The sequence below is a fragment of the Colias eurytheme genome, chromosome 22 (genome assembly GCF_061535395.1).
Source record: "Colias eurytheme isolate Ceu_HAF_F1 chromosome 22, ilColEury1 Martin Lab GWU primary, whole genome shotgun sequence".
Lineage (NCBI taxonomy): Eukaryota > Metazoa > Arthropoda > Insecta > Lepidoptera > Pieridae > Colias > Colias eurytheme.
Genome location: NC_143001.1, coordinates 4,649,696 through 4,663,135, shown reverse-complemented (window position 1 = coordinate 4,663,135; position 13,440 = coordinate 4,649,696). Strand labels below are relative to the sequence as shown.

The 13,440-nt window shown below is 32.3% G+C and overlaps 1 protein-coding gene across 1 annotated transcript; it reads right to left on the bottom strand.

Moving 5' to 3' along the window:
* Positions 1-6,966: 6,966 nt before the first annotated feature.
* LOC149898659 (UDP-glucosyltransferase 2-like) lies at positions 6,967-9,512 on the bottom strand. Its single transcript, XM_090115087.1, has 4 exons — positions 9,333-9,512; positions 7,733-8,373; positions 7,384-7,606; positions 6,967-7,190 (listed from the first exon to the last, which is right to left on the bottom strand). Exons 2-4 carry the CDS (start codon positions 7,925-7,927, stop codon positions 6,967-6,969), a joined length of 642 nt encoding a protein of 213 aa, XP_089971213.1. The 5' UTR covers positions 7,928-8,373; positions 9,333-9,512.
* Positions 9,513-13,440: the final 3,928 nt, after the last annotated feature.

The following is a 13,440-nucleotide window of genomic DNA, read 5'->3' as shown; positions in this document are numbered from 1 at the left end:
ATATAAGATTTTTAACATAATATTTTAACATCACGATGAGTTACAACAACATATTCAAATCGATATGGGTTAATCCCACAGGAAATGGAAGGGTCGGGTCAAAAAGAGATGTGAGGCAAATCTAATTACTTGAAAGACGTATATTTTTCCTTTTAAATTCGAAACCACATTAACGTTGTGATTTTTGCATGATAATGTCCTACGATAAACACAATATTATATTTAAACAGCTTATTTAGAGCAAGTAAAAAGATTTATAAGGACAATTGTCGTATAAAATCTAAAATACTTTAACGTTGTATTAATAAATTGTTGTTATTAATCAATTATGAAACCTTTTTCAAATTATATAATCTCGTACAAACGTTCTATCAAAAAACTTTATCGGGGTTGGAAAAAAATTTAGTGTAACATTTTTTCGTTACGCGTGACATTTTTCCGTTACGCGCCATCTTTTTCTTGTCCCTACCACGCGTGATTCGACGTATTTTTGTAAAGTTGCATATAGTAAATTATTTTTTGAAAAATAAGGTCATAAAGAAATTTCACTTCTTACGTGTGTTCACTAGTAGGTACATGCACACATTTTTTTTATAATATTCCTTGAAGTACGAGAATGGTTCTTTTGGAAAGAAAACGTAAATAAAAAAACATGTACCACGGGCGAAGCCGGGGTGGACCGCTAGTATTATATACTTAAATTGAACATTCATAAATTTTCGAAGTCATAATACAAAATGGATGATAAAAATTTCAAACATTTCCTAAAAGCATTCGATTTGAACTAACTTTGTTGGAAATGTTTTCTTACGATTTGATTCAGTAATTTGAAGAATTCTGAGAAATTTACATATTTATTTTCGTTCTTTCGGAAGCATTATATGTAGACTGTAATTAATGGCTTCTCTCGTCATACGCAATACGCATACAATAGTGACATGCTAAACTAGATAAATACGATATGATTATACCTACCTGTTTATTTCTGCTAGTTGTCTAAACTATTACGAACTATTGGATAAAAAATAGTAACTTAAAGTGTTAAATTACTCAATATGATATTATGTGTTTTCATATAGGAGACTGTGAGACCCCACGTCCACAGTAGTGTTACGAAAAAATGATTTCCATACTTTAAGGTTAAAAAAAAATCAATAAAGAGAGACGACGCCTTTATGGCTTGGCTATTAAATTATTCACTGAAAACGATAGTCGAAATTGTTCAAAACACAACAATTTTTTTGAAAATCAAAACACATTACACAATACTTATATTGAACACAAGAATATAACACAAGAATACAACATAAGAGCATCAAAACCATATTCAAACGTCAAGTTAAGTGAACATTTTTGAGCTGAAAACAACTATCGCTAAGTAACCCTACGATAAATAACTGTCATTAGCTGCAAGAAAAATAACAAATATTCGTGACTTCATACGCGTCGATAAAAGGTTCCCTCAATATAAGTAGAAAACCCTGCTAAAGTTGTTTTCTTTTTTTCTCAGCTTTAGAGTAACCAATTTCCGTCTTATTATTTGAAAACGTAAGAGATTTAACATTTTCATAATCCTTTTCAGTAATAGATATTATTATTTATTAATTCGAAAATGTGTTTGTTTGTCTTTCTTCCACGTCGTAACGGAGCGATTTCAGTATATGATTTTTGTGTGTGGAGATAGATGGCTAGAGAAGTGATATAGGACACATAGCGGTGTCACAAATATCACTTTCCCATGTGAAGATGTCATTCGAATCACTGAAAGTTACAAATTCTTATAAATGGCGCTTTATTAAAATATGTATTTCTTATAAAACTAGATAAACGGGTGTTCTATTACATAATATGAAATAATACTTAATCTCTAATACGTTAATACATAAATGTTAAATGAATTTGATGACTACTTCATCGAGTTACGTGTTTCTAATTAAACGTCCATCACTGTATATAAATAAATAAATAATAAATATTATAGGACATTATTATCTACACAAATCGACCTAGCCCCACAGTAAGCTCAATTAAGGCTTGTGTTGTGGGTACTAGGCGACGATAAATATAATATAATATTTAATAAATACATATATAGATAATAACACCCAGACCCAAGAACAAATAATTGAGTTCATCACACAAATATTTACCCTGACCGGGGATCGAACCCGGGACCGTCGGCTTAGTAGGCAGTTACTTTACCACTGCGCCAACCGCGTCGATGACAAATTATTGACAACTGTTAATTTTCTTTAACCACGTGGGCAGAAAGCAAGTATTATATTATTGTATCGGGACTAGTTTTTATAACAGAATATATTATTGAAAAATCTCTAGTTATTTATTCACGTATACGATTAGTAGGTATAACATTATTAAGCTATTGCATAGCTTCGATCGCGGGCCACACGTCTTTTTGTTATATATAGGGACTAGGTTCTTTAACCTAATATGTGGAAAAATCTCTATTTACTCACGTACACGAAATAAACTGAAAATTACATTCGTTAAAAGTTAGTATTTGGAGTCTGCGATCCAGTGTATAGCCAGGAATGACCCAGCTGACCTAAAGTTTAAGTTATTTAGTTACCTAGTTTAAACTTCGTTCTCACACTTAGTACTGAATAAAAAAGGTAGGTATATTTTATTCGTTATTAAAAAGTACAATGTTACGAAAAAACAGATTATTTATATACCTATTACTAGGTTCAACCCGCGGCTTCGCCCGCGCAGTTAGAGAAAAACACGCATAGTTCCCGTTCCCATGGGATTTCCGGGATCGCGTCATTTTCCCGCGATAAAAAGTAGCCTATGTCCTTTCTCGGGTATCACAATATCTCCATACCAAATTTCATGAAAATTGGTTCAGTAGTTTAGGCGTGATTGAGTAACAGACAGACAGACAGAGTTACTTTCGCATTTATAATATTAGTATGGATAATAGCTTTATATATTATAAAATATAATAACAAGCAAATTATACAAGCATAATTATTCAAAATCATATGAACTTTATAATTCAAAGTTCATATGAACTGTATAACAACGAATCACGCGATGGTCGTATTGGTAGAATATTATACAATAGGGTAAATACCCGCGTGCTTTTTTACTGAAAAGTAGTGTTGTTGGTTCGTCTAAAAGCAACTAAGAAACAAAATATATAAAACAAATTATAATATAATAGACATAATTTTGCCAAAAAGCCAGTCACAGCGACTACATTTATTACTTTTAACACATAAAAAACCGTTGATTTCTGTTGAAAATAATAAACTTAACGTTACGCACATATTATTATGTTCCAGTCGTTATACGGCATTACTCCTTCACAATCCTCATTAAAAAAACACTAGTAAAACCAAAGGAAAAGGTAAGGAACCCTCATACAATCGTACCGGAGCGATAGTTTTTAATTTCAAAGACGATTTACGACCCTTGCATTATATAGTTATTCAACTACATTAGCGAGGCGTTGAGAAGAACAATGGTCGCTTTGAACAATAAATTTAAAGGACCTTTGAAAATATATTATTGTCTGGTGATTTTTAAGAAATACCTATATACATATAGGTTACTATAGTACTAGAAGTTTTGATAGGCCAGTGAACTTATGAAGTTGTTCTGTTGGGCTGAAGGTCGACTATTATCTATACATATAATAAATCTGTAGAAAGGTCAATTCTGTACATTGAAAATATTGATAAAATAAATAGCAGGGGGTGTTACTGGATCGATACCAAACCCAAATATGTGATTAAAAAAATTTTTGTCTGTCTGTCTGTATGTGAAGACATCACGTGAAAACTAACGGTTCGATTTCGATGAAACTTGGTATAATTATACCTTATTATCCTAGGCGTAAAATAGGATACTTTTTATCCTGAAAAAATACGAAGAAAAAAAATAATCTTAATTTTTCAGTATTATCCATAGACGTTGTTCTGTAGAACCGCGAACACACGTTGGGTATTATTATAGGCCTAGCCGTATTTGAGTCCAATAGATATTTATAAGATGTTATTGTCAGAGTTACTCAAAATGGAGAAATAAACCATCCACGCTAAGACCGACATCCGCGCGGACGAAGTCGCGGGCGGAAGCTAGTGTAGAATAATAATTAATGTATTAAAACATTAAGATAGGAGTTCATTTTTAAAGCTTTAGAATCTTACGCTCTATGAATAGTGTAACATTTTCAAGATAAATTGTAGAATAATAAAGTATTTTATGTATAGGGTGTAATTTTTGGCAGTATTTCAACAGGAGACGATAAAAGTTATTTTTCCTTTTGTATTTATTACATACAAGATTGGATGGATGACATATCCACTATTAGAATAGGTTTTGTGTTTGGTCCTTACTAGGTAAATAATAAAAATATCTAATTAGTAAATCGCTTATGACATTATAATATGAAGAAGATATTCTTAGGTATATAGTAAAATACTTGAGACTGCGTTTGATCTCATACTCTCAAAATATCTATATCCTGAAGCATAATATTACTTAAGCTTTCTCTACAAATATTTATAACTAACTGTGTCTTAGCGTGCTGATATATATATAGCCTTCCTCGATAAACGGTTTACTTAACACCGAAATAATTTTACAAATCGGACCAGGAACTACTGTTCCTGAGATTAGCGCATTCAAACAAATTCTTCTTCAGCTTTATAATATAGATAGATATATATATAGACTATAGAATATTTATAGACTATAGAATATTTGGAATATAAATTACAAATATTATATTTACATACTACGCATAAAACGGATGCTTTCTACGTTAACATCTAAACAATAAAAATATTATAATTAACATTATCAAACTAAACCATTAATATAAGAGTTAATTAAACTGATAAAAGTTGTGCGCACGTACAAAGTGAATGTAATTTAAATTTATTAAAACTTCGTCGTATCAAAGAGTGTATTAGCTAATTTACTGACGTCGAATATGTTTTACGTCTAAAAACTTCAGCCTTTTTAATGATCACTCATTTATTCAGAAATTGGATTAAACTGTATTGAGTGATAAGTTGAATCTGTCTAGTCTAAAGCCGGCTACTCACGTACCTGCAAACAGGGGCAATATTGGAATTGCACCCTTAATTGTGATGTGTAAGGTATAGGCAAGCAGGGGCAACTTTAATTGGCATATACAACAAAAATAAAATGGAATGTCATTATTTCACGGTCTCACTTTATAAAATAAGGTTAATTAATTTATAAGTAAATAAATAATTTTTTTTTTGTGTTTATTGTAGGCAAATTGTTCTACTCTTGATTCGAAATTTTCACTTCTATACAGGGTGTCCCACTATTGGTATACTAAGCGCGAAGGAACTTGTAGTTTTGCATACACTGATCACGTAAAAAATACTTTAAAAAAAATTACGTCCAAAATTTTTTGCTAAATTTTTCCTGAAAATCCATGTTTTCTTCTCTAGCTTCGCGTAGCCGGCATTTACCGCTTCTCTAATATGAGCATTTTATCTATGAAAACATAATCTTAAACGACACGTGCTGGTGGCAAAGTTGGGCGGCTCGCTTGTTATGGGTGTACACATAGAGTTTTAAGAATTCATCTATTTGAAAAAAAAATGCGTCTGGAATTTTTTAATTATTTTTTACGTACTCAGCGTATGCAAAACTATAACCTCCTTTGAGCTTAGTATACCAACAGTGGGACACCCTGTATACACTAACCCTAATATACCTTTCATTTACACCAGAATATTATCTTACATTATATAAACCACACGAACACATGATACAAACAAACACAGAAACTTATAACCTATTTACATTAAAGTTATCTGAGTAAAAACCTACAATTACGTCGTCTTGACTTTTCTTCTACCACATAAAAACCGTTTCAAACTTCTAACGCCAATAATGATCACAATAATTAAAACTATTAATGCAGATAAAAGAGAAAGTATTAAAGGTACTTCATAATAAGTTAAATAGGACATATTAAAAGCTGGTGATTTTAAATGAGCTCCACCATGCTTCAGAATATGTTCAGTCCACCATACAGCTAAATCCAATGGCTCTATTAGATAACTTCTCATGAGTGTACGCAACTTTACCATGTTGTCCTTGTAGCTGTAATAGAGAATATATTTGGATTAGTTCTAACTAGGTTTCCGCCCGCGGCTTCGCCCGCGCAGTCAAAGAAAAACCCGCATAGTTCCTGTTCCCGTGGGATTTCCGGGATTGCGTCATTTTCCCGGGATAAAAAGTAGCCTATGTCCTTTCTCGGGTATCAAAATATATCCATACCAAATTTCCTGAAAATTTGTTCAGTAGTTTAGGCGCGATTGAGTAACAGACAGACAGACAGAGTTACTTTCGCATTTATAATATTAGTATGGATTAAACACTAAAACCATTCGAAGTTCGAGTTTTGAAGCTGAAGCGGCTTCATTATTTGGAATCATACTCATCTATATCAACATTTTTTTTTTTAATTCGAACCAGTTCTATTTGAGATACTGTTTATACAAACTCAAACAAACTACAATCAAACAATTTATTATTAATTGTAATATATTCTAATATAATATAATTATATTATAAAGGCGAAAGTTTGTAAGGATGTATGGATGTATGGATGTTTGTTACTCTATCACGTAAAAACTACTGAACCGATTACAATGAAATTTAGCACACATATAGAGGGTAACTTGGATTAACACATAGGATAGGTTTCATCCCGGAAATCCCACTGGAACGGGAACTATGCGGGTTTTCCTTTGCAAACGCGGGCGAAGCCGCGGGCGGAAATCTAGTTAATAATAATAATAATCTTTTCAGCATAGAAATAGCAATGAAGATCTTAAAACAACTGTTAATAGGTTAGCACTACTAAAAATAACAGTAACCAGGTGCAAATCAACATAACATCATAATATTCTAAAATTATTATAATGAATCTATAACACTTAGCAAATCTTACCTCTTATCTTCAACAACTGTTTTAACAGCACTCCTGAATTCACTATCAGTTAAAGTATTTATATCTAGTTGTAATCCAATCTTGTGGTGAGCATATTTCTCAGTATTGTACCATTGGTCACCTAACATTGGAATGCCAATAACAGGTACTGCAGCATTGATAGCTTCATCTGTAGATTGGAGCCCTCCTTGTGTTATAAACAGCTTGATATTTGGATGTTCTGAAATAACAATCATATCTTATTATTTGACATTGTACAAGTTAGTGCGAAGTACATTTTTTTAATTACTCATCAAAATTTACATAATCTTTAATGAAGCAAAAGGTACATACACTCTTAGTTGAACGAAAAAAAAGGAAAAAAGTCGTATTACTCGTTAAAAAGGTCTATAAAATGTATACTGATATCTTACTTAGAAGTTGATGCTGGGGTAACCATTTCGATATTTTAATATTTTTCGACCTTCCGGGCAATTCGTCTTGATCCCATTTCCACAATATATCATAGGGAAGTTCTGAAAATACTTTAGTCATGATTCTTACTTTATCTGTTGGCAAATTAGCTGTCCTTACACTTGATCCAAAACTAACGTAAATTACTCCATTCTTAGAAAAATCTAAATATGTTTGCAGATCCTGAAACGATGCATAAATTTTGTAATAAAGAAGTTATTGATCAATCTTTCAAATATAGTTATTGGTTTTTAAAACGATGTGTGAGTTTATATAAAATATTGTTTATAATATACAACAAAGACTAACTGTAGAAAGGTTTACTGCTGGCGCTTGATTGATTCCACCTAAAAATACTACATTGGTTGGTACTGGATGATTGCTAGCCCATATTGGATGTTCATTTACGAACAACATTTGGACATATTTCTCATGCAATACTTCAAATGAAGGCGCGTCTTCACCGAAACTTCTCTTCACCATCGAATGATCGTAATCATACATTGCTACCCATAAATATTCGAATAATAGAAACTTGGAGAATTCGATGATTTTGTCCCACCAATTCAAATCATATACGCGCTGGTTTAGAAGTGATGGGAATGTTATTGGATTGACGGGTGCCCCAAATTGATGAAAATTAAAAGTTCCAGCACCGGCAGAGTTGAATTGGATTATTGGTTTTTTTAATAAATGTCCTAATCCTCCAGTAGCTCGAACTATAGCTTCAACTATAATTAGATCAAATGTATCTCCCTCTTCTTTCAATATTTTCTGTACTTCAGCTGTTTGTATCTGTTTTTCAAACGTGGACGTAAATTTTTCAAACACATTGAGGAACTGCTGTATTAAACTGCTTTTCTTTCCATCGTGTCCTTTCAAAATTTCTTCAAAATGGGAATATGAAATATCGTGAACATCTACTTCTGTTAAATTAGGTGGTGCTCGACCTAGAATGGAATAAATAAAAGATTTAATACAATTTATAATATAACTTACACAGTACAATTTAGATACATATATTTTGTAATTCTTAGTTAAGAATTGCAATAATACTCAGTGAAGGAAATAAATTCCCTAGTACCATGACGTTTTAAATAATAGTAATAATACACAATACTACAATAGTAACATTCAATAACTCATAATAAGTGTATTTGAGGTTTAACCACACCCCGGACGCTCCATACAAAATTATCGTTTTGACAGTCACACTGTAGAGACTGCAAATGTGTGTGTTAACGCTTTATGGTTGGCACATTTGTGACTAGCGTAAAAAAAATTCGCGTTTTTCTGATGAAATACATCCGTAAACAGCACAATATCTAACCATTTTCTACGAAAAACGATAATCAGAAATCCAAAATAATAAAATTACTTTAAGTCAATTTTGATTAATGTTGTCAATCTTCGTTGCGTATCGTCCTTGCAGAAAAATGTGGCCCATTTTAATCACGATCGCGCGGGGTGAGGTAAGTTTAATTTTGGCGGGAGGCGGAGAGTGTCCGTTCTGTAGCGTTTTGCTACTATTATGTATTCTGTGGTTTAACTGTCAAATTTTGGTTCTGATGTGATTTAAAAATTGACCACATGATAGTTTCACTAGTCGGAGAGTAGAGAGAGATTTCGCAAGCAAAATAACGATCTATGGAGCTGTTTTCTAAATAAATATAAAAATCCTAGGACATGCATCGAATCAAGATTTACCTATGTCTTTAAATTATTGAATAAAAAAAACATTTACTTCCAGTGCACACTTACATATGATACATACAAAAAATTGAATAGAAAAATTAAAACTAAGGATAAGCAAAGAAAATAATAAACATAAAAATAATTACATTTTTCACTTCTGATACGTGTGCTTAGAACACTGTACGCTCTTTTTTATTAATTATTATTGTCATACCTGGAGGAAAAGCTGGATTAGGAGTAATAACAACCACCTCATGTCCACGTTTCACCAACTCATGAATAAGAGGTCTAAAAACAACTTGATGGCTTATAGCAGGCGTTGGAAACGCAGCGAGAATTTTTGCACTATCACAATCTTTACCAATATTAAGAATTATCGTTATCAATAATAATATACACGACATGCTGATTGTATACAGGGAGACGGGCAAATGCTTGAGTACCTACATAATTAAAGTTGTTTTTTTTTAATCAATATTGGTGAGATAATGGCTATATAAGGGATCTTTATCCCGTGTTATCAGAATCATAATAATATATTTTTGGTATTTCTTTGAATGATTGTATGAAAAATTAATAGACAGGATTGTGATTATAATTATATTTTTTAGCTATTGCATAGCTTCTATCGCGGGCCTTGAGCGCGGGGACCGAATCGAGAAATTCCGTAACGAAAAACCTCACGCTCCCCACTCCGACGGGCTCGGAGGCGTGGCTTGAAGGCATGCTATTCAATAGCTTTACCGCGGCAGTTACCGAGTGCCACACGTCTTTTTTTGTATTCGCACGTTCTAAGGTAGTAACTAATACTTAATCTGTGGTTCAAGACATCGTAATGTCTGAATGAATGCCATCTTCAGCATCAAGCTTTTTACAAAAAAAGTGTCCGTTCGATTTTTAAGTTTCACTCACAATAAAAAAAGTATACCATAATTTTTAAAAGTCATTTGTCATAATCACTATTTAGACCGGACTCTCAGTGGAGTTTCGTTTGCAAAAATAGCGGACCTAAATCTGACTTCTGATATATATTGTATAGATCCCAGACATCCTATAGACAGATGTTGCCAACCAGTTTTGTGGTCCCCCTCTCCCCACCCCGGTAATTAAATATGGCATACAAAGAAAAAAATAAACATTTCCAAAACATGCCGCGTGGGGTATCAAATGAAAGAGCTTATTGAGTAGATCACGAATATATAGCATACTATAACATTTCTTACACTTTCTCTAAGATTTTTTAGAAAATTTACGAAAATGCTCCATTTTTGAGTTAACTTTAAACCACTATAGATTGAAAACTCATGAATATATTTTTTAAATTATTATTTTAAATAATTAACAATAGTCCATTGTTTACGATTCAATAGTTCGTACAGTGAAATAGTTGCATGGGGGAGTGGGGGGAGCATCCAAAGATGGCGAGTATATTTTCAAGTTTATGCCAAATCTAATCACACAGAGACTGATTCAAGAATTTTCGGCCATATTTTTCATTCTGTCAAACACAAAGACAGTGCAGAGATAATTATTCTAAGCCCAGACACCGATATTTTTGTATTAGGCCTTTATTTCTGGCATAAACTTGAAAATATACTCGCCATCTTTGAATGCTCCCCCCACTCCCCCATGCAACTATTTAACTGTACGAACTATTGAATCGTAAACAATGGACTATTGTTAATTATTTAGAATAATAATTTAAAAAATATATTCATGAGTTTTCAATCTTTAGTGGTTTAAAGTTAACTCAAAAATGGAGCATTTTCGTAAATTTTCTAAAAAATCTTAGAGAAAGTGTAAGAAATGTTATAGTATGCTATATATTCGTGATCTACTCAATAAGCTCTTTCATTTGATACCCCACGCGGCATGTTTTGGGAATGTTTATTTTTTTCTTTGTATGCCATATTTAATTACCGGGGTGCGGGGAAGGGGACCACAAAACCGGTTGGCAACATCTGTCTATAGGATGTCTGGGATCTATATAATATATATCAGAAGTCAGATTTAGGTCCGTTATTTATGCAAACGAACATCTCCTTGGAGCCTGCTCTAATTCTTTCTACTTACCTCTTTTCGTACAGATATAAGGCAAATCAGGACATAATAATTATTTCTTGTATATTAAAATAAACTTAGAGAACCCGTAAAAGGGACCATAATGATAACTTGTACTCCGCAAACATATAGCTAAGAACCATAAATTAATTATTGAATAACCAGTGATACCCAGTTTACTAGCTCGTAATAGATAAAAATCCTTTTATTCATCATGATACAGCACATATTTTTTCCGCCGTCATAACTAATGAAAATATAAATGTTTGCACAATATTATGCAAACATTCGATGAAAGTGTAGATGAAAAGAAAATGACGTTGATTTAAAAAAATTAATGACCCTCCATCGTCAATCGGTAAATAGGACATCGACTTCAAATAAATGAGTGTGTATAAATGCTTCTCTTAGCTGTTTTGGAATATTAGTTTTGGAAATAATCCTTTGGTTATGTTTTTCCAGTCTAGGTAAATATGTGTACATTTCTTTGACATGCCCTCCAGCCCCAACTGCTGGACAGATTTTGATTTATGAGGTGTCGTTGTAATCATCAGATATGTGGTAATGACCTAGACTACATAAATAGATTTCCATAATAACAATAATAATTCTTGTTCATTATTACTTATTGTCAAGATGATTACGTGCGATGTTTTATAGAAAAAAGGCTATGTTCAGTTGTCTTGTAAATACATATAAGATTAAAATGGAATACCCTTAAAGCCATTATTTTTACATAACAACACTTTCAATTGTTTTAACCCTAACACAAAATATAGGTGAGCAAAAGATGATATATGAAAATCATGTCAAATAATGTAACTTAGGAATATCACGCGTGCCATATTATATACGTGTCATAGTCACGTACGTTAAACATCGAATAGAATGACTAGAATACTAGATTTGTAAAAGCCTCTCCAATATCAGAGTTAGATTTGCAGAATCTATGTACTTGTAATACAATCCATCCATTCGGCACATAACTAGGTTGAATACATTTTAAAATCAAGAGTCAACACTTTTTTAAATTGAATCCGAGAATGACATTTCAAAATCCTTTTTCTCTATAATTAAATAACTTTATTGAATACAGTAGACACGATCCACATTCTAAATCGAAATAAAGTTAATAAAAGTCAGAGGTACGCAACCTGTATGTACACTTGCTTTTAATTATCGTTGTATTAACTCGCCGCGGGATTATTTGTTTTCTCAGTCACACTGGATCTGAAGGCTTAATACGAAACACCATAAAGGCACAGCCTTCATTCAATTTAGCTACGTGTTACGCCGAATAAAACGAATATTACACATATTTCATTTCTGTTTGAGGACATTATGAGACTTTTATTTTTTGCACGTACAGCGTTGGATTTATTTGATAGCATTTATATTAAATGCTGAGTTTAATAAGTGATTCGGTAGAGTTATAGGGATAGGGAAGATATTTGCAGTAACGCTATAGGATTCGAGATATTATAGTAGTTGTAAAATTTTCCTAGTATCTAATGATTTTAACAATAAGAAAAAAATATGAGCTGAATTTATGAACATATACAATATAGATATTATATACTGGGTACAATGAAAACTTACTTTTCCATGTTTAGGGTTATAACACTATATTCTTACAATATAAAAATATGCGTCGCATGTCACCTATTCGCTATTGCATCGTAATTGTGATATTAAAACTTCAAATGTTCTACTAATATTTATTTCAGTGAGACTACACATCAAGAATACTTCCAATGTCTAGGTATATACACAAACAGTTCACTCCGTCTATACGTAATGCAAGGGCCGAATCGTTTCAACGTCTTCTTCAGACAATTCAGAATACACGCATTAACATACGTCACGTGATCCGTGCCGCACGCCGGCCAATACACTCGAGGGCATTTACAGTCTGTCATAGCTTCTAGATCGACGATTCTGGATATATTCGGTATTTGGAACGGTTCTGACATACCGAACATTTTGATCATTTGATTGTAGTTCATGGGTATTGTGAGGGGGATGTCTGAAAAAATATAATTTATGGTATTGACTGTGTACTACACCACTGTAAATCTGTTTAGAAGTTTATATAGTTGATGTCAGGTCTTATTATAAATATAAATTTTTAAAGAATAGAATAAATTAAAATTAATATTTCACTGAAATCTTTGAGATTAACTGTGAAATACTTTCAGCCGCAAAATAAAATTAGTGTAGAAAAGTATTTCCACGATCAGATAATAATGCATGTCGGCAAA

Bases quoted from the DNA above. Each gene is read 5' to 3' on its own strand.
- LOC149898659 (XM_090115087.1), bottom strand. From the start codon at position 7,927: ATGTATGATTACGATCATTCGATGGTGAAGAGAAGTTTCGGTGAAGAC. The intron at 7,607-7,732 runs GTTAGTCTTTGT...GCATCGTTTCAG, and splicing joins CAGCAGTAAACCTTTCTACA to GATCTGCAAACATATTTAGA. The intron at 7,191-7,383 runs GTAAGATATCAG...TTGTTATTTCAG, and splicing joins ACCCCAGCATCAACTTCTAA to AACATCCAAATATCAAGCTG.